At 32.1% G+C, this 26,141-nt stretch overlaps 3 protein-coding genes and 1 long non-coding RNA gene across 5 annotated transcripts; 3 read left to right on the forward strand and 1 right to left on the reverse strand.

Annotated features, from left to right (window-relative positions):
- Positions 1-194: 194 nt before the first annotated feature.
- Positions 195-6,427, forward strand: LOC126748021 (replication termination factor 2). Its single transcript, XM_050457023.1, has 2 exons — positions 195-358; positions 5,430-6,427. The coding sequence occupies exon 2, from the start codon at positions 5,435-5,437 to the stop codon at positions 6,308-6,310; it is 876 nt and encodes a 291-aa protein (XP_050312980.1). The 5' UTR covers positions 195-358; positions 5,430-5,434; the 3' UTR covers positions 6,311-6,427.
- A 3,319-nt stretch (positions 6,428-9,746) lies between these two features.
- LOC126748017 (60S ribosomal export protein NMD3) lies at positions 9,747-19,738 on the reverse strand. Its single transcript, XM_050457020.1, has 7 exons — positions 19,553-19,738; positions 13,739-14,024; positions 13,432-13,672; positions 13,086-13,379; positions 10,280-10,547; positions 10,049-10,225; positions 9,747-9,988 (listed from the first exon to the last, which is right to left on the reverse strand). Exons 1-7 carry the CDS (start codon positions 19,594-19,596, stop codon positions 9,793-9,795), a joined length of 1,506 nt encoding a protein of 501 aa, XP_050312977.1. The 5' UTR covers positions 19,597-19,738; the 3' UTR covers positions 9,747-9,792.
- LOC126748024 (uncharacterized) lies at positions 11,052-12,963 on the forward strand. Of its 2 annotated transcripts, none has more exons than XR_007664585.1 (3): positions 11,052-11,226; positions 11,773-11,954; positions 12,682-12,955. It is a non-coding gene; the product is annotated as an uncharacterized LOC126748024 (long non-coding RNA). The 2 variants fall into 2 exon arrangements; XR_007664586.1 differs by lacking the exons at positions 11,052-11,226; positions 11,773-11,954 and adding exons at positions 11,425-11,772; positions 11,955-12,135 and having other exon boundaries at positions 12,682-12,963.
- Positions 19,739-19,830: 92 nt separating the features above from the next.
- Positions 19,831-26,101, forward strand: LOC126748019 (eukaryotic translation initiation factor 3 subunit M). The gene is made up of 6 exons (XM_050457021.1): positions 19,831-19,998; positions 20,085-20,264; positions 20,516-20,610; positions 20,668-20,886; positions 20,948-21,357; positions 25,835-26,101. Exons 1-6 carry the CDS (start codon positions 19,954-19,956, stop codon positions 26,059-26,061), a joined length of 1,176 nt encoding a protein of 391 aa, XP_050312978.1. The 5' UTR covers positions 19,831-19,953; the 3' UTR covers positions 26,062-26,101.
- Positions 26,102-26,141: the final 40 nt, after the last annotated feature.

Raw genomic sequence — 26,141 nt, forward strand, 5'->3', positions numbered from 1 at the left:
AGATTTTTATTTATTTATTTATTACTGGTCATAACTTGGGAACCACTCATAGTTTTTTTACAATATTATAGTGGGATTCCTGAGGATGGATTTGAGGGTAAAAACGTCCCTCTGGCTTATAAATTAAGGTTGCCAGAGCCGTTTCAGTTGGGGTAGTTTTTACGTGTCGAGTGTGACAGTAGCTTAAGGCTTGTCAATGTCATCTAAACAGCTGATTCTTGTTTGTGTGTTTAATATAAGTGCATCATTTATTGAAGCAAAAATCCCTTAATTACTGGTCTGGATAAGGATAATAATCAATAGTAGTATTAGTACTCATTTTTGTGTCCATATTAGGCAATTCTTGGCAACTCAGCAGGTTAGTCCATATAGCATAGTACATACTATAAAGGGTTTTTATGGCATACAACAGCTTTCCCTCTTCTAGCCTTGGTGCCTCCCGCTCCTCCTCAAAACACCATCAAATCTGTATAATTCTTTTATAATATCCTTCTCTGTCCTATAGGTTAGTGGTTCCTCTCAATTAGTGAGTATTCTTTCCTCTTTTATCAATTTTTCCATTGTACATGTCCTTCTAGTATAGTAAGTTGCATTTGTCTAGACAGCCTATCGAAAGCCTTTGCAAAATCCGTGTATACACTATCCAACAGTATATTGTCTATTATTGATTGCTTTCTATGTAATTGTAACCTTTTAGGGGCAATTCGTGTTGTTTTTCAGTTGGTACCTCAATTCTTCGAGGAGATTTGGGGAATAGAACCTCTATTGTTAAGGTCTCGGGTATAGGGTCTCTCTCTCTTTCTCTTTCCTGTTACGAGAAAACTGTTGGAGGTAAAAATTGTTTTTTTATTGCATCTGGTGCCTTTTGAGATTCTAAACAGTTTTTGTTTAAACAATTTTTTTCTATACTCAATAGTTTTCCAGGAAAAAAATTAAATTATGGAAGTTTTCCATGGATTTTTTGGAAAATTAGGTGTAACTTTTTCCAGGACCATTTTTCGAAAAAGTTTTATTAGACTTTTTTGAAGTGTTTTAGGTGAAATATCGATTTGCCAAAAAAAAAAAAATTAATTTTTTGAATTTTTTTTTTTTTTTATTTTTTGCCCAAAAATTTTTTATTTTTCAAAAATTGTCTATAATTTCTTTATTTTTTGATTTACGGCTAAAAGTTATTCTACATGATTTGTTCTATTTTTGAATGAGATTCCAATGCTGAAAAAAAAAATTCCATTTTCCCAGTAGTTTTCCAGAAAAAGAGGAAAAACTGTTGAGAGGTTTTTCCCAATTTTCTGGAAAACTATTGAATTTAAAAATTATTTTTCTATCGCATCTGATGCGCATTAGAATTCCAAACAACTTTTGTTTCAACAATTTTTTTCTCCAATCAATAGTTTTCCAGAAAAAAAATAAAAATCAAAATTATGAACATTTTTCCAGGGGTACCCCTTTGGATTTTTTGAGGGAGATTTTTTTGGGAAAATTGCGTATAACTTTTTTCTGGTGCATTTTCCAAAAAAGTTTTATTAGACTTTTTTGAAGTATTTTAAGTGATTTATCGATTTGCCAGAAAAAATTTCAATTTTTGGAAAAAAAAAATTTTTCCAATTTTTCACCCAAAAATTTTCATTTTTTCAAAAATCCTCCATAACTCCTTTATTTTGAGATTTACGGCTAAAAGTTATTCTACATGATTTGTTCTATTTTTGAATAGGATGCCACTGCTGAAAAAAAAATGTCCATTTTCCCAGTAGTTTTCCAGAAAATGAGGAAAAACTGTTGAGAGGTTTTTCCCAATTTTCTGGAAAACTATTGAATTTAAAAATTATTTTTTTATTGCATTTGATGCACATTAGAATTCCAAACAACTTTTGTTTCAACCATTTTTTTCTCCAATCAATAGTTTTCCAGAAAAAAAATAAAAACCGAAATTATGCACATTTTCCTAGGGGTACCCCTTTGGATTTTTTGAGGAAGACTTTTTTTGGGAAAACTGCGTATAACTCTTCTCAGGTACATTTTTCGAAAAAGTTTTATTAGACTTTTTTGAAGTTTTTTAAACGATCTATCGATTTGCCAAAAAAAAAATTAATTTTTTGAAAAATATTTTTTTTTTATTTGTGGCCCAAAAATTTTCCATTTTTTCAAAAATCCTCCATAACTCCCTTATTTTGAGATTTAGGACTAAATGTTATTCTACATGATTTGTTCTATTTTTGAATAGGATTCCAATGCTGAAAAAAAAATTTTCATTTTCCCAATAGTTTCCCAGAAAATGAGGAAAAACGGTTGAGAGGTTTTTCCCAATTTTCTGGAAAACTATTGAATTTAAAAAACATTTTTCTATTGCATCTGATGCGCATTAAAATTCCAAACAACTTTTGTTTCAACGGTTTTTTTCTGCAATCAATAGTTTTCCAGAAAAAAAATAAAAACCGAAATTATGCACATTTTTCCAGGGGTACCCCTTTGGATTCTTTGAGGGAGATTTTTTTGGGAAAATTGCGTATAACTTTTTTCTGGTGCATTTTTCAAAAAAGTTTTATTAGACTTTTTTGAAGTTTTTTAAACGATCTATCGATTTGCCAAAAAAAAATTCAATTTTTTGAAAAAATTTTTTTTTTACATTTTTGGCCCAAAAATTTTCTATTTTTTCAAAAATTCTCCATAACTCCCTTATTTTGAGATTTAGGACTAAATGTTATTCTACATGATTTGTTCTATTTTTGAATAGGATTCCAATGCTGAAAAAAAAAATTTTATTTTCCCAATAGTTTTCCAGAAAATGAGGAAAAACGGATGAGAGGTTTTTCCCAATTTTCTGGAAAACTATTGAATTTAAAAATTATTTTTCTATTGCATCTGATGCGCATTGAAATTCCAAACAACTTTTGTTTCAACCATTTTTTTCTCCAATCAATAGTTTTCCAGAAAAAAAATAAAAACCGAAATTATGCACATTTTCCTAGGGGTACCCCTTTGGATTCTTTGAGGGAGATTTTTTTGGGAAAATTGCGTATAACTTTTTTCTGGTGCATTTTCCAAAAAAGTTTTATTAGACTTTTTTGAAGTATTTTAAGTGATTTTTCGATTTGCCAGAACAAATTTCAATTTTTGGAAAAAAAAAAAATTTCCAATTTTTCACCCAAAAATTTTCATTTTTTCAAAAATCCTCCATAACTCCTTTATTTTGAGATTTAGGACTAAATGTTATTCTACATGATTTGTTCTATTTTTGAATAGGATTCCAATGCTGAAAAAAAAAATTACATTTTCCCAATAGTTTTCCAGAAAATGAGGAAAAACTGTTTAGAGGTTTTTCCCAATTTTCTGGAAAACTATTGAATTTAAAAATTATTTTTCTATTGCATCTGATGCGCATTGAAATTCCAAACAACTTTTGTTTAAACCATTTTTTTCTGCAATCAATAGTTTTCCAGAAAAAAAATAAAAACCGAAATTATGAACATTTTTCCAGGGGTACCCCTTTGGATTCTTTGAGGGAGATTTTTTTGGGAAAATTGCGTATAACTTTTTTCCTGTGCATTTTCCAAAAAAGTTTTATTAGACTTTTTTGAAGTTTTTTAAACAATCTATCGATTTGCCAAAAAAAAAATTAATTTTTTGAAAAATTTTTTTTTTTTATTTGTGGCCCAAAAATTTTCTATTTTTTCAAAAATCCTCCATAACTCCCTTATTTTGAGATTTAGGACTAAATGTTATTCTACATGATTTGTTCTATTTTTGATTGGGATTCCAATGCTGAAAAAAAAATTTCCATTTTTCCAATAGTTTTCCAGAAAATGAGGAAAAACTGTTGAGAGGTTTTTCCCCATTTTCTGCAAAACTATTCAATTTAAAAATTATTTTTCTATCGCATCTGACGCGCATGGACATTCCAAACAACTTTTGTTTAAACAATTTTTCTCTCTAACCAATAGTTTTCCAGAAAAAAAATAAAAACCAAAATTATAAACATTTTTCCAGGGGTACCCCTTTGGATTTTTTGAGGGAGACTTTTTTTGGGAAAACTGCGTATAACTTTTTTCTGGTGCATTTTCCAAAAAAGTTTTATTAGACTTTTTTAAAGTTTTTTAAATGATCTATCGATTTGCCAAAAAAAAAATTAATTTTTTGAAATTTTTTTTTTTTTTATTTTTGGCCCAAGAATTTTCTATTTTTTCAAAAATCCTCCATAACTCCTTTATTTTGAGATTTAGGACTAAATGTTATTCTACATGATTTATTCTATTTTTAATGGGGATTCCAATGCTGAAAAAATTTTTTTCATTTTCCCAATAGTTTTCCAGAAAATGAGGAAAAACTGTTTAGAGGTTTTTCCCAATTTTCTGGAAAACTATTGAATTTAAAAAATATTTTTCTATTGCATCTGATGCGCATTAAAATTCCAAACAACTTTTGTTTCAACGATTTTTTTCTGCAATCAATAGTTTTCCAGAAAAAAAATAAAAACCGAAATTATGCACATTTTTCCAGGGGTACCCCTTTGGATTCTTTGAGGGAGATTTTTTTGGGAAAATTGCGTATAACTTTTTTCTGGTGCATTTTTTAAAAAAGTTTTATTAGACTTTTTTGAAGTGTTTTAGGTGATTTATCGATTTGCCAAAAAAAAAATTTAATTTTTTGAAATTTTTTTTTTTTTAATTTTTGGCCCAAAAATTTTTTATTTTTCAAAAATCCTCCATAACTCCCTTATTTTGAGATTTAGGACTAAATGCTATTCTACATGATTTGTTCTATTTTTGAATAGGATTCCAATGCTGAAAAAAAAATTTTCATTTTCCCAATAGTTTTCCAGAAAATGAGGAAAAACTGTTGAGAGGTTTTTCTCAATTTTCTGGAAAACTATTAAATTTAAAAATTATTTTTCTATTGCATCTGATGCGCATTAGAATTCCAAACAACTTTTGTTTCAACCATTTTTTTCTCCAATCAATAGTTTTCCAGAAAAAAAATAAAAACCTAAATTATTCACATTTTCCTAGGGGTACCCCTTTGGCTTTTTTGAGGAAGACTTTTTTGAGTATAACTTTTTTTTGGTACATTTCCCAAAAAAGTTTTATTAGACTTTTTTGAAGTATTTTAAGTGATTTATCGATTTGCCAGAAAAAAATTAAATTTTTGGAAAAAAAAATTTTCACCCAAAAATTTTTAAAAATCCTCAATAACTCCTTAATTATCAGATTTACGACAAAACGTTATCCTTTATGAATTGTTCTATTTCTAATTTGGAACCCAATGCTAAAAAAAAAATTTCCATATTCCCAATAGTTTTCCAGAAAATGCGAAAAAACCGTCAAGAAGGTCCCAACAATTTCTCTCTCTCCTTCCATTCCTATTTGCAAGCTGTTTAACGCCCAAAAGAACCTGAACCTCTTTTAGAGACTCCTCTTACGCCCCATTAATTTCAGCCACTATGGGTTGTGACGGCGGTACCATCCCTAGAAGGGACGAACTGGTCAAAGTAAAAAAGAAACCCGAACAAAAAGACAAAGACGCCGAACTGGCCGCTCTTTGGAAATGTTGCGCCATAACCCAAGACGTACTTCAGGAACCGATAGTCACATGCCACCTGGGCAAACTTTACAACAAAATGTCCGTGATCGAATCACTGTTGGACAGAACCAACATGCCCCCGCAATTCAGGCATATTAAAAGCCTAAAAGACGTGAAACTCTTAAAACTCACAAAAAACCCGGAATTTAAGAGGGACGAGGATAAAAAGGGCGGCAGCGTGGACCACAGGGGTTCCCCGTACATCTGTCCAGTCCTAAGTCTGGAAATGAGCGGGAAATTCCGGTTCGTCGCCATATGGAACTGCGGCTGCGTGTTTTCCGAACGTGCCTACAAGGAAATCGGCACCAAAATATGCCACAAGTGCACCGAACCCTTTGAGGAGGAGGACGTGGTGATCCTCAACGGAACCACTGACGAGGATCTGCAACTGATGACCGACAGGATGCAGATCAGGCAGGCCAAGAATAAAAAAAAGAAGAAGATCAAAAGTGAACCCAGTGAGGAGGTACCAGCGTCTGGATCAAAGAGACCTTTAGGGAAACAACAACAACAGCAGGGTGCACTAAAGAAACTCAAGAGCCTGTCGAAGATCGGAAACGTCATTTCCTCGGGAAAAGTGACGAAAATGGAGGAGATCAGGAAGATGAGCGCGCAGTACAGCATCGCCGACGACCAGAAGGCTTCGGACGTCTACAAGTCCCTGTTCACCAGTCACAAGTCGGAAAAGGAGCAGGACCGGGCGCATTGGGTCACTTACAATCCGTTTTATAATTAATTCAATAAATTTGTCCCCTTATCAACTTATCATCGATTCAATAACAAATAAATTTGATAACGTTCATTAAAACAGCGAGTGATTATGATAACGTAATAAAATTGTTTTTTTTCTCCATATTATAGTCTTCTTATTTAAGCTGAGTGAAGATCGATATCTCTGGTTCTATGGACTCTATCTGGAAAATTCCAACGGTTTTCTCTTAGTTTCGTCCTTCTGAATCCAACGAGACCATTTCTGAGGTCGTACCAGGGGACCATTTCGGAGATATCAGACTTTATATGGGCAAGTGTCCAAAAATCATTATTGATCTCTAAGGCATTCACTGACTTCGAAGTCCAATATCTCAAAAACTAGTTGGAGCATTTTCATGAAACAAGAAGCATAATATTCTTTGAAGTATGCTTAAAGAATAATGCTTAAAATCCAAGTCAGTACCAAGTACCATTTTGGAGATATCAGGCTTTATATGGGCTAGTATCCAAAAATCATTATTAATCTCTAAGGCACTCACTGAATTCAAAGTCCAATATCTCAAAAACTAGTGGGAGCATTTTTATGAAATAAAAAGCATGATATTCTTTAGAGTATGCTTAAGAAATAATGTTTAAAATCCAAGTCAGTACCAGGTACCATTTCGAAGATATCAATCTTTATATAGGCAAGTGTCCAAAAATCATTATTAATCTCTAAGGCATCCATGACTTCAAAATCCAATATCTCAAAAACTAGTTGGAGCATTTTCATGAAACAAAAAGCATGATATTCTTTGAAGTATGCTTAAAAAATAATGTTTAAAATCCAAGTCAGTACCAAGTACCATTTCGGAGATATCAAACTTTGTATGTGCAAGTGTCCAAAAGTTATGCTTGATCTCCAAGGGGTCCAATGACTTTAAACTCCAATATCTCAAAAACTACTTGAAGCATTTTCATGAAATAAAAAGCAAAGTATTTTTCAAAGTATGCTTAATAAATAGTGCTTGTTTTAAATCACTACCAGGTACCATTTCGAAGATAACAGACTTTATATGCACAAGTGTCTGAAGATTAAACTTAATGCCCAAGGTACCCACTGACTTCAAAGTCCAATATCTCAAAAACACGTGGGAGCATTTTCATGAAACAAAAAGCATAATATTCTTTAAAATATGCTTAATAAATAATGCTTAAAATTCAAAGCAGTACCAGGTACCATTTTGGAGATATTAATTATTAAATACGCTAGTGTCTACAAGTTACGCTTGACCCCAAGACACACGCTCATTTCAAAGTCCAGTACCTCAAAAACTACTTGGATGATTTTCATGAAATAAAAAGCATGATATTATTTGAAGTATGCTTAATAAATAATGCTTAAACCTCAAAGCAGTACTAGGTACCATTTAGGAGATATCATAGTTCAAATGCGAAAATGTTCAAAAATTATATTTAATGCCCAAGGTACACACTGACTTCAAAGTCTAATAACTCAAAAACTAATTAAACAATTCTCATGAAACAAAAAGCATGATATTCAATAAAGAATGCTTAATAAATGATACTTGGGTTCCAGATCAGTACCAGGTACCATTTCAAAGTTATCAGACTTTCTATGCGCAAGTGCTCAAAAATTAAATTAATTTCTGAAAGTATCCACTGTCTTCAAAGTCCAATATCTCAAAAACTGCTTGAAGCATTTTCATGAAATAAAAAGCAAAATATTTTTCAAAGTATGCTTAATAAATAGTGCTTGGTTTTAAATCAGTACCAGGTACCATTTCGAAGATATCAGACTTTATATGAACAAGTGCCTAAAAGTTATGCTTGATCTGCTAGGGGTTCACTGACTTTAAACTCCAGTACCTCAAAAACTGCTTGAAGTACCCGGATAATATAAAAAGCATAATATTATCCAAAGCATGCCCAATAAATAATGCTTAGGTTTTAAATCAATACTAGGTACCATTTCGGAGATATCAGACTTTATATGGGCAACTGTCCAAAAATCATTATTAATCTCTAGGGCATTCACTGACTTCAAAGTCCAATATCTCAAAAACTAGTGGGAGCATTTTCATGAAACAAAAAGCATGATATTCTTTGAAGTATGCTTAAAAAATAATGTTTAAAATCCAAGTCAGTACAAGTACCATTTCGGAGATATCAAACTTTATATGTGCAAGTGTCTAAAAGTTATGCTTGATCTCCAAGGGGTCCAATGACTTTAAACTCCAATATCTCAAAAACTACTTGAAGCATTTTCATGAAATAAAAAGCAAAGTATTTCTCAAAGTATGCTTAATAAATAATGCTTGTTTTAAATCAGTAGCTGGTACCGTTTCGAAGATATCAAACTTCTAATGCGCAAGTATCCAAAAATTACATTTAATGCACAAAGTACCCACTAAATTCAAACTCTCAAAACTCAAAAACTACTTGAAGTATTCGCATGAAACAAAGCATTAAATTCTTTAAAGCATGCTCAATAAATAATACTTAGGTTTCAAATCAGTACTAGGTACCATTTTGGAGATATCAGACTTTATATGCACAAGTCACTGAAGATTAAACTTAATGCCCAAGGTACCCACTGACTTCAAAGTCTAATATCTTAAAAACTAGTGGGAGCATTTTCATGAAACAAAAAGCATAATATTCTTCAGAGTATGCTTAACAAATAATTCTTAAATTCTAAAGCAGTACCAGGTACCATTTTGGAGATATTAAATATTATATGCACTAGTATCTAAAAGTTATGCTTGATCCCCAAGGCACATACTCATTACAAAGTCCAGTACCTTAAAAACTACTTGGATGATTTTCATGAAATAAAAAGGATGATATTATTTGAAGTATGCTTAATAAATAATGCTTAAACTCCAAAGTGGTACCAGGTACCATTTCGGAGATATCAGGCTTCATATGGGCAAGTGTCCAAAAATCACTATTAATCTCTAAGGCGCTCACTGAATTCAATGTTTAATATCTCAAAAACTAGTGGGAGCATTTTCATGAAACAAAAAGCATAATATTCTTTGAAGTATGCTGAATAAATAATCATTAAACTCCAAAGTGGTACCAAGTACCATTTTCGAGATATCAGACTCTATATGGACAAGTGTCCAAAAATCTTGTTTGATCCCTAAGGCATCCACTGGCTTCAAGGTCCAATATCTCAAAAACTAGTTGGAGCATTTTCATGAAACAAAAAGCATAATACTCTTTGAAGTATGCTTAACAAACGATGCTTAAAATTCAAAGCAGTACCAGGTATCATTTCGGGGATATCAGGATTTATATAGGCAAGTGTCCAAAAATCATGTTTGATCTCTAAGGTATCCACTGACTTCAAAGTCCAATATCTCAAAAACTACTTAGATGATTTTCATGAAATAAAAAGCATAATATTCCTTAAAGTATGCTTAATTAATAATGACAAACAAAAAAAACAAAAGCATAACAAAGAACCACTTTATTCAAAAAAAACAAAAGAAATTCCGATTATTCATCGGCCATTTCCACATCGTTGACGTCCAAATCGTCCAGCATTTCCTCCAAAGTGACCCCGTTAGGATCGTAATTGTCATCGAACATGTCCACCGGAAGCGCCGCCATCTTGGCACTGTCCTTGAATATGTTGACGTTCCTCCTCAGTTCCGGATCTTCCTCCAAATCGTCCATAAACTCATTAAAGTCCCTAGAAACAAATAAATCATCATCAGGAAACCACTTCCGGTTTTATAAAAGTTCCTCGTACTTCCCGTCAATACTTCCGGTCTCCTCCTGGGCCATCCTCTTCAGTTTCCAGATCCTCTGTCTCTTTTTAGACGCCCGATCTCCGAAGTGCTTCTTCACCAGCACGACGTCCGGAATACTGGCCCGATCTAGATTCTCGAACGTCGCATCGTTGACGTTGCTGTCCTGGATGTTGTAACTGGAAAACAAGCGAAGGTGCAAAGGGGCCCGCGCGCCCTCCGGACCTACTTACCCCAGAACGGAGTCGCCGGGTTTCAGGACGTGTCCCAGATGAGTGCGGGCGTGGGTGGTGTTCTCGTTGATGCCCAATTCCGAGGCACGTACCAACCAGACGTCGGCCAACACGTGCCTGCTGGAGATGGTTCCCTGTCCGGGAAATTGTTTTTTGTCCTTGTCCATGATGGGTTCGATGTCCATCACGACGTACTCGACCAATTGTTTCGGGTTGCAGATGGCGCCGAACGGGGTGCGGTAGTAGGCGGTGCTGCCGAGTTCGCAAACTGGGATGAATGAAACAAAAAAAATCTTGATACAGTCAAAGGCTTCACGAAAATCCCAATATCTTTGAAACTACTGTAAGGATTTTATTGATTTTAGTTTCATATGAAAGCCATTGAGTCTCTTTACCAAAAAGGTCCTTACAAGTTTCCTTGCATCTACAGCCCTTTTGGAGTTATTCAACTGTTTTTCGGTACATTAAAAAAATCTTGATACAGTCAAAGGCTTCACAAAAATCCCAATATCTTTGAAACTACTATAAGGATTTTATTGATTTTAGTTTCATATGAAAGCCAATGAGTCTCTTTACCAAAAAGGTAATTACAAGTTTCCTTGCATCTACAGCCGTTTTGGAGTTATTCAACTGTTTTTCGGTACTTTAAAAAAAATCTTGATACAGTCAAAGGCTTCACAAAAATCCCAATATCTTTGAAAGTACTGTAAGGATTTTATTGATTTTAGTTTCATATGAAAGCCAATGAGTCTCTTTACCAAAAAGGTCCTTACAAGTTTCCTTGTATCTACAGCCGTTTTGGAGTTATTCAACTGTTTTTCGGTACATTAAAAAAAATCTTGATACAGTCAAAGGCTTCACAAAAATCCCAATATCTTTGAAACTACTGTAAGGATTTTATTGATTTTAGTTTCATATGAAAGCCAATGAGTTTCTTTATCAAAAAGGTCCTTACAAGTTTCCTTGTATCTACAGCCCTTTTGGAGTTATTCAACTGTTTTTCGGTACATTAAAAAAAATCTTGATACAGTCAAAGGCTTCACGAAAATCCCAATATCTTTAAAACTACTGTAAGGATTTTATTGATTTTAGTTTCATATGAAAGCCAATGAGTCTCTTTACCAAAAAGGTCTTTACAAGTTTCCTTGTATCTACAGCCGTTTTGGAGTTATTCAACTGTTTTTCGGTACATTAAAAAAAATCTTGATACAGTCAAAGGCTTCACAAAAATCCCAATATCTTTGAAACTACTGTAAGGATTTTATTGATTTTAGTTTCATATGAAAGCCATTGAGTTTCTTTACCAAAAAGGTCCTTACAAGTTTCCTTGTATCTACAGCCCTTTTGGAGTTATTCAAGTGTTTTTCGGTACATTAAAAAAAATCTTGATACAGTCAAAGGCTTCACAAAAATCCCAATATCTTTGAAACTACTGTAAGGATTTTATTGATTTTAGTTTCATATGAAAGCCATTGAGTTTCTTTACCAAAAAGGTCCTTACAAGTTTCCTTGTATCTACAGCCGTTTTGGAGTTATTCAACTGTTTTTCGGTACATTAAAAAAAATCTTGATACAGTCAAAGGCTTCACAAAAATCCCAATATCTTTGAAACTACTGTAAGGATTTTATTGATTTTAGTTTCATATGAAAGCCAATGAGTTTCTTTATCAAAAAGGTGCTTATAAGTTTCCTTGCATCTACAGCCCTTTTGGAGTTATTCAACTGTTTTTCGGTACATTAAAAAAATCTTGATACAGTCAAAGGCTTTACAAAAATCCCAATATCTTTGAAACTACTGTAAGGATTTTATTGATTTTAGTTTCATATGAAAGCCAGTGAGTTTCTTTACCAAAAAGGTCCTTACAAGTTTCCTTGTATCTACAACCCTTTTGGAGTTATTCAAGTGTTTTTCGGTACTTTAAAAAAAATCTTGATGCAGTCAAAGGCTTTACAAAAATCCCAATATCTTTGAAAGTACTGTAAGGATTTTATTGATTTTAGTTTCATATGAAAGCCATTGAGTCTCTTTACCAAAAAGGTCCTTACAAGTTTCCTTGTATCTACAGCCCTTTTGGAGTTATTCAACTGTTTTTCGGTACTTTAAAAAAAATCTTGATACAGTCAAAGGCTTTTCAAAAATCCCAATATCTTTGAAACTACTGTAAGGATTTCATTGATTTTAGTTTCGTATGAAAGCCAATGAGTTTCTTTACCAAAAAGGTCCTTACAAGTTTCCTTGTATCTACAGCCCTTTTGGAGTTATTCAACTGTTTTTCAGTATCTTAAAAAAAATCTTGATTCAATCAAAGGCTTTACAAAAATCCCAATATCTTTGAAACTACTGTAAGGATTTCATTGATTTTAGTTTCGTATGAAAGCCAATGAGTTTCTTTACCAAAAAGGTCCTTACAAGTTTCCTTGTATCTACAGCCCTTTTGGAGTTATTCAACTGTTTTTCGGTACATTAAAAAAAATCTTGATACAGTCAAAGGCTTCACAAAAATCCCAATATCTTTGAAACTACTGTAAGGATTTTATTGATTTTAGTTTCATATGAAAGCCAGTGAGTTTCTTTACCAAAAAGGTCCTTACAAGTTTCCTTGTATCTACAGCCCTTTTGGAGTTATTCAACTGTTTTTCAGTACATTAAAAAAAATCTTGATACAGTCAAAGGCTTTACAAAAATCCCAAAAAAAAAACACTTTTTTTTCAAGAAAACCGTTACTGGGACAACGCATCAAAAAAAAAGAAATTTTCCCTCCCACAGTTTTCCAGAAAACCTGGAAAAATCAGAACAATTACTCACTTTGTCCGGTAGACGGATCGATCAAATGTATCGCATTAGTCACCCTGTAGACCAGACAAATCGGCGAAATCCCCCCCAACGACCGAGTCAACTTCTTCGGAAGACACACCACACTGTCCTTGGATATCGGCACGATATCCACGCAATAAGTGAACTTGTAGTTGTACACGTTACTGTGGATATCGTGGGAGATCAACTTCTTGGAATGTTGATACTTGCAGGGCAAAACCGTCGTGAGGAAATCGACCATTTTCTTCGCGTGAGCTTCGGTAGCATAAAAGAAATCCAGTCCCCCTAGATACAGGAAGTGCATTCATTCGTTTCACAAGTTAAAATCCCCAATTACCATGGATCGGCTTGATCCCCAACGTGCTCTCGTGAGCCTTATGCCTCAAAATCAGCTGCTCCAAGTAGTAAAACGTCTTTTTGTTCTCCGCTTTCTGTCTCACTTGCACCAATGCCTTCCAGTAGTCTTTCGCCTCAGTGCGATGACAGTCGTCGCACATCTGATGCGCCAAAGTGTACACGACCACGAACTCCTTTTGTAGTACCGCTCCCATCACCTCCCCATGCACCACCAGTTTAACCTCATAAGAAATTACAGGGGTTCAATTATTGCTTTAATTTTTTCGATAAACCTCAACCCAATTCACCTTGATGCGTTTGGAATGCGGTTCGGTCCACACGAACCCGGCGTCGACGAGTTTGAGCCGATTGAGGCCCTTAAGCCTCTTCAGGCAGACGGTTAATAATTCCCGGGATTCGAGGGCGCAGTGCACCCACTCGGATGGGGGTTGAAGGTACCGCTCGCAGCCCCTGCAAAAGTGCAGGGTGGCCTGTTCGGAGATGCCTTCGGTGATGTTCACTTGGTTCCTCAGGCAGCCCGCGCACATGTTGGACGGGTTCGGTTCTATGTCCAGACCGCACAGGCAACAGCGTCTAAATGTGGAGGGAAGTTACTCTAATCCAGAGGTTTTTTTTGACAATAAAGTGAGAACTTTTTGAATAATGACAGAGAATGTGTTGGTGTTTTTTGTGACTTGGCTAAGGCTTTCGGTACGGTACCATAGACTATACGCTCTCTTTCAATTAGTGTAGTGAGTGGGAAATTATTTGCAATTGTTTGGAATTTCAATGCCTCTCAACAGTTTTTTCTTATTTTCTGGAAATCTGTTGGGAATATTGACAATTTTTTTTTAGCATCGGGTTCTCAATTAAAATTAGAAGAAATTATGTAGAATAACATTTGGTCGTAAATTGAAAAATAAAGGAGTTATTGAAGATTTTTGAAAAACTGGAAAGTTTTGGAAAAAAAATTTTTTTTTTTTTGAAAATCGATTTTTTTTTTGAAAATTGATAAATTGGTTAAAATGCTTCAAAAAAGTCTTATAAAACTTTTTTGAAAAATTCACCTGGAAAAAGTTATGAGCAAATTTCCCCCTCAAAAAATTCAAAGGGGTACCCCTGGAAAAATGTTTATAATTTTGGTTTTTATTTTTTTTCTGGAAAACTATTGGTTGGAGAGAAAAATTGTTTAAACAAAAATTGTTTGGAATATCAATGCGCATCAGATGCAATAGAAAAATAATTTTTAAATTCAATAGTTTTCCGGAAAATTGAGGAAAACTCTTAAACAGTTTTTCCTCATTTTCTCGAAAACTATTGGGAAAATGGAAAATTTTCTTTCGGTATTGGATTCCCAATCAAAAATGAAACAAATTATGTATAATAAGATTTTGCCGTAAATCTCAAAATGAAGGAGTTTTGACAGGTTTTTGAAAAAATAGAAAATTTTTGGGTCAAAATTGTGAAAAAAATTTTTTTTTGAAAAAAAATTTTTTTTTTTGGAAATGGATAAAGAGCTTAAAAAATGTCAAAAAAGTCTTAAAAAACTTTTTTGAAAAATGCACCTGGAAAAAGTTATACCCAAAAAAGTGTCCCTCAAAAATTCTAAAGGGGTACCCCTGGAAAAATGTTCATAATTTCGGTTTTTATTTTTTTTCTGGAAAACTATTGGTTAGAGAGAAAAATTGTTTAAACAAAAATTGTTTGGAATATCAATGCGCATCATATGCAATAGAAAAATAATTTTTAAATTCAATAGTTTTCCGGAAAATTGAGGAAAACTCTTAAACAGTTTTTCCTCATTTTCTCGAAAACTATTGAGAAAATGGAAATTTTTCTTTCGGTATTGGATTCCCAATCAAAAATGGAACAAATATTGTAGAATAAGATTTTGCCGTAAATCTCAAAATGAAGGAGTTATGACAGGTTTTTGAAAAAATGGAAAATTTTTGGGTCAAATTTGAAAAAAAAAATTTTTTTGGAAAAAAATTTTTTTTTTTTGGAAATGGATAAAGAGCTCAAAAAATGTCAAAAAAGTCTTATAAAACTTTTTTGAAAAATGCACCTGGAAAAAGTTATACCCAAAAAAGTGTCCCTTAAAAATTCCAAAGGGGTACCCCTGGAAAAATGTTTATAATTTCGGTTTTTATTTTTTTTCTGGAAAACTATTGCTTGTAGAAAAAAATCGTTATAACAAAAGTTGTTTGGAATTTTAATGTGCATCAAATGCAATGGAAAAATAATTTTTAAGTCCAACAGTTTTCCGGAAAATTGGGAAAAACCTGTAAATAGTTTTTCCTAATTTTCTTGAAAACTATGGGGAATTTTTAAAATTTTCTTTCAGCATTGTATTCCAAATTAAAAATAGAACAAATCATGTAAAATGACATTTTGCTGTAAATCGAAAAATAAAGAAGTTATGGACGATTTTTGAAAAAACTGGAAAATTTTTGGGTAAAAAATTTGAAAAAAAATTTTTTGGAAAAAATTTTTTTTTTTTTTTGGAAATGGATAAAGAGCTCAAAAAATGTCAAAAAAGTCTTATAAAACTTTTTTGAAAAATGCACCTGGAAAAAGTTATACCCAAAAAAGTGTCCCTCAAAAATTCTAAAGGGGTACCCCTGGAAAAATGTTCATAATTTCGGTTTTTATTTTTTTTCTGGAAAACTATTGGTTAGAGAGAAAAATTGTTTAAACAAAAATTGTTTGGAATATCAATGCGCATCATATGCAATAGAAAAATAATTTTTAAATTCGACAGTTTTCCGGAAAATTGAGGAAAACTCTTAAACAATTTTTCCTCATTTTCTCGAAAACTATTGGGAAAATGGAAAATTTTCTTTCGGTATTGGATTCCCAATCAGAAATGGAACAAATTATGTAGAATAAGATTTTTTCGTAAATCTCAAAATGAAGGAGTTATGACAGGTTTTTGAAAAAATGAAAAATTTTTGGGTCAAAATTGTGAAAAAAATTTTTTTTTGAAAAAAAAATTTTTTTTTTTTTGGAAATGGATAAAAGGCTTAAAAAATGTCAAAAAAGTCTTATAAAACTTTTTTGAAAAATGCACCTGGAAAAAGTTATACCCAAAAAAGTGTCCCTCAAAAATTCCAAAGGGGTACCCCTGGAAAAATGTTCATAATTTCGGTTTTTATTTTTTTTCTGGAAAACTATTGGTTGAAAAAAAAAATCGTTTAAACAAAAGTTGTTTGGAATTTCAATGCGCATCAGATGCAATAGAAAAATAATTTTTAAGTCCAACAGTTTTCCGGAAAATTGAGGAAAACTCTTAAACAGTTTTTCCTCATTTTCTCAAAAACTATTGGGAAAATGGAAAATTTTCTTTCGGTATTGGATTCCCAATCAAAAATGGAACAAATTATGTAGAATAAGATTTTGCCGTAAATCTCAAAATGAAGGAGTTATGACAGGTTTTTGAAAAAATGGAAAATTTTTGGATCAAAATTGTGAAAAAAAAATTTTTTTGGAAAAAATTTTTTTTTTTGGAAATGGATAAAGAGCTCAAAAAATGTCAAAAAAGTCTTATAAAACTTTTTTGAAAAATGCACCTGGAAAAAGTTATACCCAAAAAAGTGTCCCTCAAAAATTCCAAAGGGGTACCCCTGGAAAAATGTTTATAATTTCGGTTTTTATTTTTTTTCTGGAAAACTATTGCTTGTAGAAAAAAATCGTTAAAACAAAAGTTGTTTGGAATTTTAATGTGCATCAAATGCAATGGAAAAATAATTTTTAAGTCCAACAGTTTTCCGGAAAATTGGGAAAAACCTCTAAATAGTTTTTCCTAATTTTCTTGAAAACTATGGGGAATTTTTACAATTTTCTTTTAGCATTGTATTCCAAATTAAAAATAGAACAAATCATGTAAAATGACATTTTGCTGTAAATCGAAAAATAAAGAAGTTATGGACGATTTTTGAAAAAACTGGAAAATTTTTGGGTAAAAAATTTGAAAAAAAATTTTTTTTTTTTTGGAAATGGATAAAGAGCTCAAAAAATGTCAAAAAAGTCTTATAAAACTTTTTTGAAAAATGCACCTGGAAAAAGTAATACCCAAAAAAGTGTCCCTCAAAAATTCTAAAGGGGTACCCCTGGAAAAATGTTCATAATTTTGGTTTTTATTTTTTTTTTGGAAAACTATTGGTTGGAGAAAAAAAATGTTTAAACAAAAGTTGTTTGGATTATCAATGCGCATCATATGCAACAGAAAAATAATTTTCAAATTCGACAGTTTTCCGGAAAATTGAGGAAAACTCTTAAACAATTTTTCCTCATTTTCTCGAAAACTATTGGGAAAATGGAAAATTTTCTTTCGGTATTGGATTCCCAATCAGAAATGGAACAAATTATGTAGAATAAGATTTTTTCGTAAATCTCAAAATGAAGGAGTTATGACAGGTTTTTGAAAAAATGGAAAATTTTTGGGTCAAAATTGTGAAAAAAATTTTTTTTTGAAAAAAAAATTTTTTTTTTTGGGAAATGGATAAAAGGCTTAAAAAATGTCAAAAAAGTCTTATAAAACTTTTTTGAAAAATGCACCTGGAAAAAGTTATACCCAAGAAAGTGTCCCTCAAAAATTCCAAAGGGGTACCCCTGGAAAAACGTTCATAATTTCGGTTTTTATTTTTTTTCTGGAAAACTATTGGTTGAAAAAAAAAATTGTTTAAACAAAAGTTGTTTGGAATTTCAATGCGCATCAGATGCAATAGAAAAATAATTTTTAAGTCCAACAGTTTTCCGGAAAATTGAGGAAAACTCTTAAACAATTTTTCCTCATTTTCTCGAAAACTATTGGGAAAATGGAAAATTTTTTTTCGGTATTGGATTCCCAATCAAAAATGGAACAAATTATGTAGAATAAGATTTTGCCGTAAATCTCAAAATGAAGGAGTTATGATAGGTTTTTGAAAAAAATGGAAAATTTTTGGGTCAAAATTGTAAAAAAAAATTTTTTTGGAAAAAAATTTTTTTTTTTTTTGGAAATGGATAAAGAGCTCAAAAAATGTCAAAAAAGTCCTATAAAACTTTTTTGAAAAATGCACCTGGAAAAAGTTATACCCAAAAAAGTGTCCCTTAAAAATTCCAAAGGGGTACCCCTGGAAAATGTTCATAATTTCGGTTTTTATTTTTTTTCTGGAAAACTATTGGTTGTAGAAAAAAATCGTTAAAACAAAAGTTGTTTGGAATTTTAATGTGCATCAAATGCAATAGAAAAATAATTTTTAACTCCAACAGTTTTCCAGAAAATTAGGAAAAACCTCTAAACAGTTTTTCCTAATTTTCTTGAAAACTATGGGGAATTTTAAAAATAATCTTTCAGCATTGTATTCCAAATTAAAAATAGAACAAATCATGTAAAACAACATTTTGCTGTAAATCGAAAAATAAAGAAGTTATGGACGATTTTTGAAAAAACTGGGAAATTTTTGGGTACAAAATTTGAAAAAAAATTTTTTTTTTTTTTATTAATTTTTTTTTGTAAATTGATAAAACGTTTAAAATGCTTCAAAAAAGTCTTATAAAACTTTTTTGAAAAATGCACCTGGAAAAAGTTATACCCAAAAAAGCATCCCTCAAAAAATCCTGTTTATCATTTTGGTTTTTATTTTTTTTCTCGAAAACTATTGGTTGGAGAAAAAAATCGTTAAAACAAAAGTTGTTTGAAATCCCAATGGCCATCAAACGCAATAAAAAAATTATGTCTATTTTCAAAAGTTTTCCAGAAAATTGGGAAAAACCTCTGAACAGTTTTTCCTCATTTTCTCAAAAACTATTAGGAATATCAAATAAATTCTTTTACCATTAAATTCCCCATAAAAAATAAAACAAATCATAAAGAATCACATTTAACCATGAATCCCAAAATAAAGAAGTTATGGGAGATTTTTGAAAAATTTGACACTCGACACATGTCTCGGAAACATTTCTTTCATATGAAGAAACATTATTGATTTTCTTACATAGCCTTACTTTAAGGCCTTTAAACTGGCCCAACCCTTATTTAAGCCTCCTTTAATCAGCAAAACCCTTTAGCAAAGTAGAAATAAGAATAAGGAAGCCTGAATTATATAAAAATACAAGCAATTTGGGGTGTTTTTACTTACACAATGGCCGTGGCATTCTCACTAGCAACATCAAAAGCCTCCATTTTCCCAATACACTCAGTTTTATATCCTAAAAATTGAAGGGTTAAGGTTTAGTTAAGGGTTAAGGTTATTAAATTAAAGGGTTTTTTTGTTGCAAAACACCTATAAACAAAACAAAGCGTGCATGCTTTTTTGACATTTCAATTTGTGAGGTTAGAAAGGTTATGACGGCTGACGTAAAGCAATCGCTCTCTCTTCCTCTCACTTCAATAAAATGGTGCCGATTAAACAGAGATAGATTATTATTGTAGTTACACGTCATCCTGTCATGTCACGTTATTGATTTTCCTTCTGTCTGAGTCAAATTAGACCTTTTTAGGGCTTTTTTAACACGTTCGTCTTGATAAGAAGCTTCTAATATGCAAGTTCCACCGGTTTTCATTGATATCCCCCTAGAGGATCAGGTAAAAATCATTATCGTCTAAAGATGCCCCGTCTTTTAAGTGTAATGGGGCACTATGAATGACTAACTGATTCGTGGGGTTTTTAGACCCAAGAATTGAGGGGCTACCTAAAAAGCTTGGGCGCCGAAATATCCGAGGAACGATCCGAGAAAGGTATCGAGGACGATTTACATAAAATTATTGGGGTGTGTGAGACATGTTTTAAAGAGGGCAACGAGGCCGAAGTGGAGCTCGTATTAAACGATATCGTTTCTATGATGGTCCTGGTAAGTGAAGATGCTTATATCGTTCTTGTGCTTCTGTTAGTTCAAATTGTCGCTTCATTTAGTTGTTACACTGTGTCAAGTGAAGGGACGGCTTTAAAAAGGGGGCTAACAAATTTTGTTCTGCGGCAAATATAGGTTATGTTAAAGGGTCCTTTGCTTGTTATATTTGGTTGGGTTAAGGGGGGTTTATTGGATATTGTATTAAAGTCCCTTTAGTGGCATGATTATGAAGGGGGCGCAATTGATTGCAGGTGTCCCCGGACAGGGCCGAAAACATAATTCTGGCCTTTTGCGAAAAACTCACCAAAGCCCAGGGTCAGAAACTGGGCGAGGTGTGCCTCAGAGCGTAAGTTCCTATAACCTTAAAAAACCCATTCATTTATCAACCTAAACACACACACAGATTATGGCTACTGTATCAGTCGCTCGACGAAAGATCACCGATGAGATACCCGGTCTATTATCACTTGCTGCAAATCGCCAAACAAACGGACCAAATCAAGACGATTTTCCAAGATATCGGTCAATTGAAGCAGCAGTTTGGCCAGTGTCCGCTATCCAACGAAGAGCTTCAAAAGCTCTATAGGCTCTTACACGAGGTTCTATTAAAAAGCAATCAGAGGTCAGCCTTGCAAATAAAACATTCTTCGTTTAAAGGGGTTTAAAGTCCAATTTTTCTATAGCGAACAGGCGGCCAAAGTAATGGTGGAACTTTTGGGCACCTACACCGACAAAACGGCCTCGCACGCGCGCGACGACGCCATCAGGTGCATCACGACCGCCATTGCGGACCCCAAAACGTTCCTCCTGGACCCCCTTTTGTCCCTAAAACCCGTCCACATCCTCAAGGGTCAACTGATCCACGATCTGTTGAACATTTTCGTTTCCGAAAACCTGGGGGCGTATTTAAAGTTTTTTAAAGAGCACAAGGAGTTCGTGACCAATCAGGGCCTGAATCACGAACAAAACATGAGGAAAATGAGACTGTTGAGCTTTATGCAGTTGGCCGAGGCCACTCCGGAGATCTCCTTCGATGCCATCGAGCAGGAATTGCAATTGACTGGGGATGAAGTGGAGGCCTTTATTATCGAAGGTAAGGTGGAGGTTCTGACCAGTTTTGCCTGGAATAATTGACAGAAATTATTCCAGGCAGTGTGCAATTGCCTGGAATAATCGTTCATTATTAATCTGATGGGGTGGGGGGGGGGAAAAAGTAGCTGCTACCTTTTGTGACCTCTCCGAGGCCTTTGATTGTGTTTTTTTTATAAGTGAATTTAAAGCAGTTTTCTGGATCTTGGGGTACCAAACCAGGTTATAATAGTCCAGTTACAGAGGGTTTTTGAGGTGCTAAAACGTTGTCTTTTTGGCCTGGAAACCCTCTGGAATGTTAATAATAAAAAAAGTCCTGAATCATTGGGCATTTTGTCCCAGTTGGTCCAGGAATTGGGGATGAAAAACGTGGAAATTGTTGACAATTTTGGTTCAGAAATTGAGCAAAAAAAATCCTAAATTCTTGGAAGTTTTATCCCCTTTTACTAGGGGGGTTTTTGAGGTTCTTGTCCCGGGAATTGAGGTGAAGTTTTGGGAATTTTGTTGCTGGCATTTATGAGGTTTTCGTCCGGGGAATTGGCCTGGAAATCCTGGAATTTTGACTTAGAAATTGAGTAAAAGATCTTGAATTGTTTGGAATCTTTTTTTTTTTTTCAAAAATCCTCTGTAACTTCTTTATTTTGAGATTTACAGTGAAATGTTATTCTTTATAATTCGTTCTATTTTTGACAAGGAATTTAATGGTAAAAGAAAATTTTCGATATCTCCAATAGTTTTCCAGAAAATGAGGAAAAACTGTTCAGAGGTTTTTCCCAATTTTCTGTAAAACTATTGGACTTAAAAAATATTTTTTTATGGCATCTGATGCGCATTAAAATTCCAAACAACTTTTGTTTAAACAGTTTTTTTCTCCATCCAGTAGTTTTCCAGAAAAAAAATAAAAACCGAAATTATGAAAATTTTCCAGGATTTTTTTGAATAGGGCTTTTTGGGTATAACTTTTTCCAGGTACATTTTACAAAAAAGTTTCATAAGACTTTTTTTGAGTTTTTTGAGCGATTTATTAATTTACAAAAAAAAAATTAAATTTAAAAAAAAAATATTTTTTTCAAAAAAATTTTCCAATTTTCCAAAAATCCTCTGTAACTTCTTTATTTTCAGATTTACAAAAAAATTTTATTCTTTATAATTCGTTCTATTTTTGACAAGGAATTTAATGGTAAAAGAAAATTTTCCATATCTCCAATAGTTTTCCAGAAAATGAGGAAAAACTGTTCAGAGGTTTTTCCCAATTTTCCGGAAAACTATTGGACCTAAAAATTATTTTTTTATTGCATCTGATGCGCGTTGAAATTCCAAACAAGTTTTGTCAAAACAATTTTTTTCTCCGACCAATAGTTTTCCAGAAAAAAAATAAAAACCGAAATTATGAACATTTTCCAGGATTTTTTTGATGAAGGGTTTTTTGGGTATAACTTTTTCCAGGTGCATTTTTCAAAAAAGTTTTATAAGACTTTTTTGAAGCATTTTAAACGTTTCATCAATTTACAAAAAAAAATTCAATTTTTTTCAAAATTTTTTTTTTCAAATTTTTTGACCCAAAAATTTTCAAATTTTCCAAAAATCCTTCATAACTTCTTTATTTTCAGATTTACAGTGAAATTTTATTCTTTATAATTCGTTCTATTTTTGACAAGGAATCTAATGGTAAAAAAAGATTTTCCATATCTCCAATAGTTTTCCAGAAAATGAGGAAAAACTGTTCAGAGGTTTTTCCCAATTTTCTGGAAAACTATTGAACTTAAAAATTATTTTTCTATGGCATCTGATGCGCATTGAAATTCCAAACAACTTTTGTTTAAAGAATTTTTTTCTCCATCCAGTAGTTTTCCAGAAAAAAAATAAAAACCGAAATTATGAAGATTTTTCCAGGGGTACCCCTTTGGATTTTTTGAGGAGGCTTTTTTGGCTATAACTTTTTCCAGGTACATTTTTCAAAAAAGTTTTATAAGACTTTTTTAAAGCATTTTAAACGTTTCATCAATTTACAAAAAAAAAATCAATTTTTTTGAAAAATTTTTTTTTCAAATTTTTTGACCCAAAATTTTTCCAGATTTTCAAAAATCGTCCATAACTTCTTTTTTTTTCGATTTACAGCGAAAATTTATTCTTTATAATTTGTTCTATTTTTGACAAGGAATTTAATGGTAAAAGAAGATTTTCCATATCTCCAATAGTTTTCCAGAAAATGAGGAAAAACTGTTCAGAGGTTTTTCCCGATTTTCTGGAAAACTATTGAACCTAAAAATTATTTTTCTATGGCATCTGATGCGCGTTGAAATTCCAAACAACTTTTGTTTGAACAACTTTTTTCTCCATCCAGTAGTTTTCCAGAAAAAAAATAAAAACCGAAATTATAAAAGTTTTTCCGGGGGTACCCCTTTGGATTTTTTGAGGGATACTTTTTTGGGTATAACTTTTTCCAGGTACATTTTTCAAAAAAGTTTTATAAGACTTTTTTGAAGCATTTTAAACGTTTTATCAATTTACAAAAAAAAAATTAAATTTTTCAAATTTTTTTTTTTTTTCAAAAAATTTTTCCAATTTTCCAAAAATCCTTCATAACTTCTTTATTTTCAGATTTACAGTAAAATTTTATTCTATATAATTTGTTCTATTTTTGACAAGGAATTTAATGGTAAAAGAAAATTTTCCATATCTCCAATAGTTTTCCAGAAAATTTGGAAAAACAGTTCAGAGGTTTTTCCCAATTTTCTGGAAAACTATTGAACTTAAAAATTATTTTTCTATGTCATCTGATGCGCATTGAAATTCCAAACAACTTTTGTTTGAACAATTTTTTTCTCCGACCAATAGTTTTCCAGAAAAAAAATAAAAACCGAAATTATGAACATTTTTCCAGGGGTACCCCTTTGGAATTTTTGAGGAGGCTTTTTTGGCTATAACTTTTTCCAGGTACATTTTTCAAAAAAGTTTTATAAGACTTTTTTGAAGCATTTTAAACGTTGTATCAATTTACAAAAAAAAAATCATTTTTTTTCAAAAAATTTTTTTTTTTCAAAAAAATTTTCCAATTTTCCAAAAATCCTTCATAACTTCTTTATTTTCAGATTTACAGTGAAATTTTATTCTTTATAATTTGTTCTATTTTCGACAAGAAATTTAATGGTAAAAGAAGATTTTCCATATCTCCAATAGTTGTCCAGAAAATGTGGAAAAACTGTTTAGAGGTTTTTCCCAATTTTCTGGAAAACTATTGAACTTAAAAAATATTTTTTTATGGCATCTGATGCGCATTGAAATTCCAAACAACTTTTGTTTAAACAATTTTTTTCTCCATCCAGTAGTTTTCCAGAAAAAAAATAAAAACCGAAATTATGAAGATTTTTCCAGAGGTACCCCTTTGAATTTTTTAAGGAAGAGAAAACTGGCTATAACTTTTTCCAGGTACATTTTTCAAAAAAGTTTTATAAGACTTTTTTGATGCATTTTAAACGTTGTATCAATTTACAAAAAAAAAATTCAATTTTTTTCAAAAATTTTTTTTTTTCAAAAAAATTTTCCAATTTTCCAAAAATCCTTCATAACATCTTTATTTTCAGATTTACAGTAAAATTTTATTCTTTATAATTCGTTCTATTTTTGACAAGGAATTTAATGGTCAAAAAAAATTTTCTATTTTCCCAATAGTTTTCCAGAAAATGAGGAAAAACTTTGAAGAGGTTTTTTCCAATTTTCTGGAAAAATATTGAACTTAAAAATTATTTTTCTATGGCATCTGATGCACATTGAAATTCCAAACAGCTTTTGTTTAATAAATTTTTTTCTTCATCCAGTAGTTTTCCAGAAAAAAAATAAAAACCAAAATAATGATCATTTTCCAGGATTTTTTTGAGAAAGACATTTTTGGCTATAACTTTTTTCAGGTACATTTTTCAAAAAATGTTTATAAGACTTTTTTGCAGTTTTTTGATAGATTTATCCATTTCCAAAAAAAAATCAATTTTTAAAAAAAAATTTTTTTTTTATTTTTTTCCAATTTTTTCAAAATCCTCTATAACTTCTTTATTTCGCAATTTACGACTAAATCTCATTCTTAATGATTTGTTCTATTTTTGACTAGGATTCCAATGCTAAACCAAAATTGTCTCTATTCCCAATAGTTTTGAAGAAAATGAGGAAAAACTGATCAGAGTAAGAATTCTGGTCGTTTTTTCCTTGGCATTTTCATCTAAAAAATTACACTGGAAATCCTGGAATTCTTCACTCTTCTTCCCTATCTTCCCCATTGGCCCACTCACTAACCAGATCTAGGTACCCTTGATGTCAACCTTTGAAACAATCAAAATCTCCCAAAAAAAAAAATCAGCATTCCCTATCAATCAAACATTGGCCCGCCCACTAACCGGATCTAACAACTCCCGACCCCATTCACAAACTAGGACAATTTAAACAAAACTAACAGCGCCATCTACGACAAAATAATCAATTAATTTCAGTCCTAAAGACCAAACTGGTGACGGCACGTATGGACCAGGCGGCTAAAAAAGTCTTCGTGTCGAGCACGATGCATCGCACCTTCGGCAGGTCGCAGTGGCAACAGTTGAGGGATCTGTTGCACTCGTGGAAGAACAATTTGTCGGTGGTACAGGACGGAATGAAGACCGTCAACGCCGCCCAAATTGAAATGATGCAACAACAACAACAACAAGCTCAAGCTGTTTAAAATAATTTATAACGGAAATATAAATGATGATTTTTTTTTTTTTGTCGTTTGTCATTATTTTGTGCCCCAGATTGAGTGAA

This window comes from Anthonomus grandis, chromosome 20 (genome assembly GCF_022605725.1).
Source record: "Anthonomus grandis grandis chromosome 20, icAntGran1.3, whole genome shotgun sequence".
Lineage (NCBI taxonomy): Eukaryota > Metazoa > Arthropoda > Insecta > Coleoptera > Curculionidae > Anthonomus > Anthonomus grandis.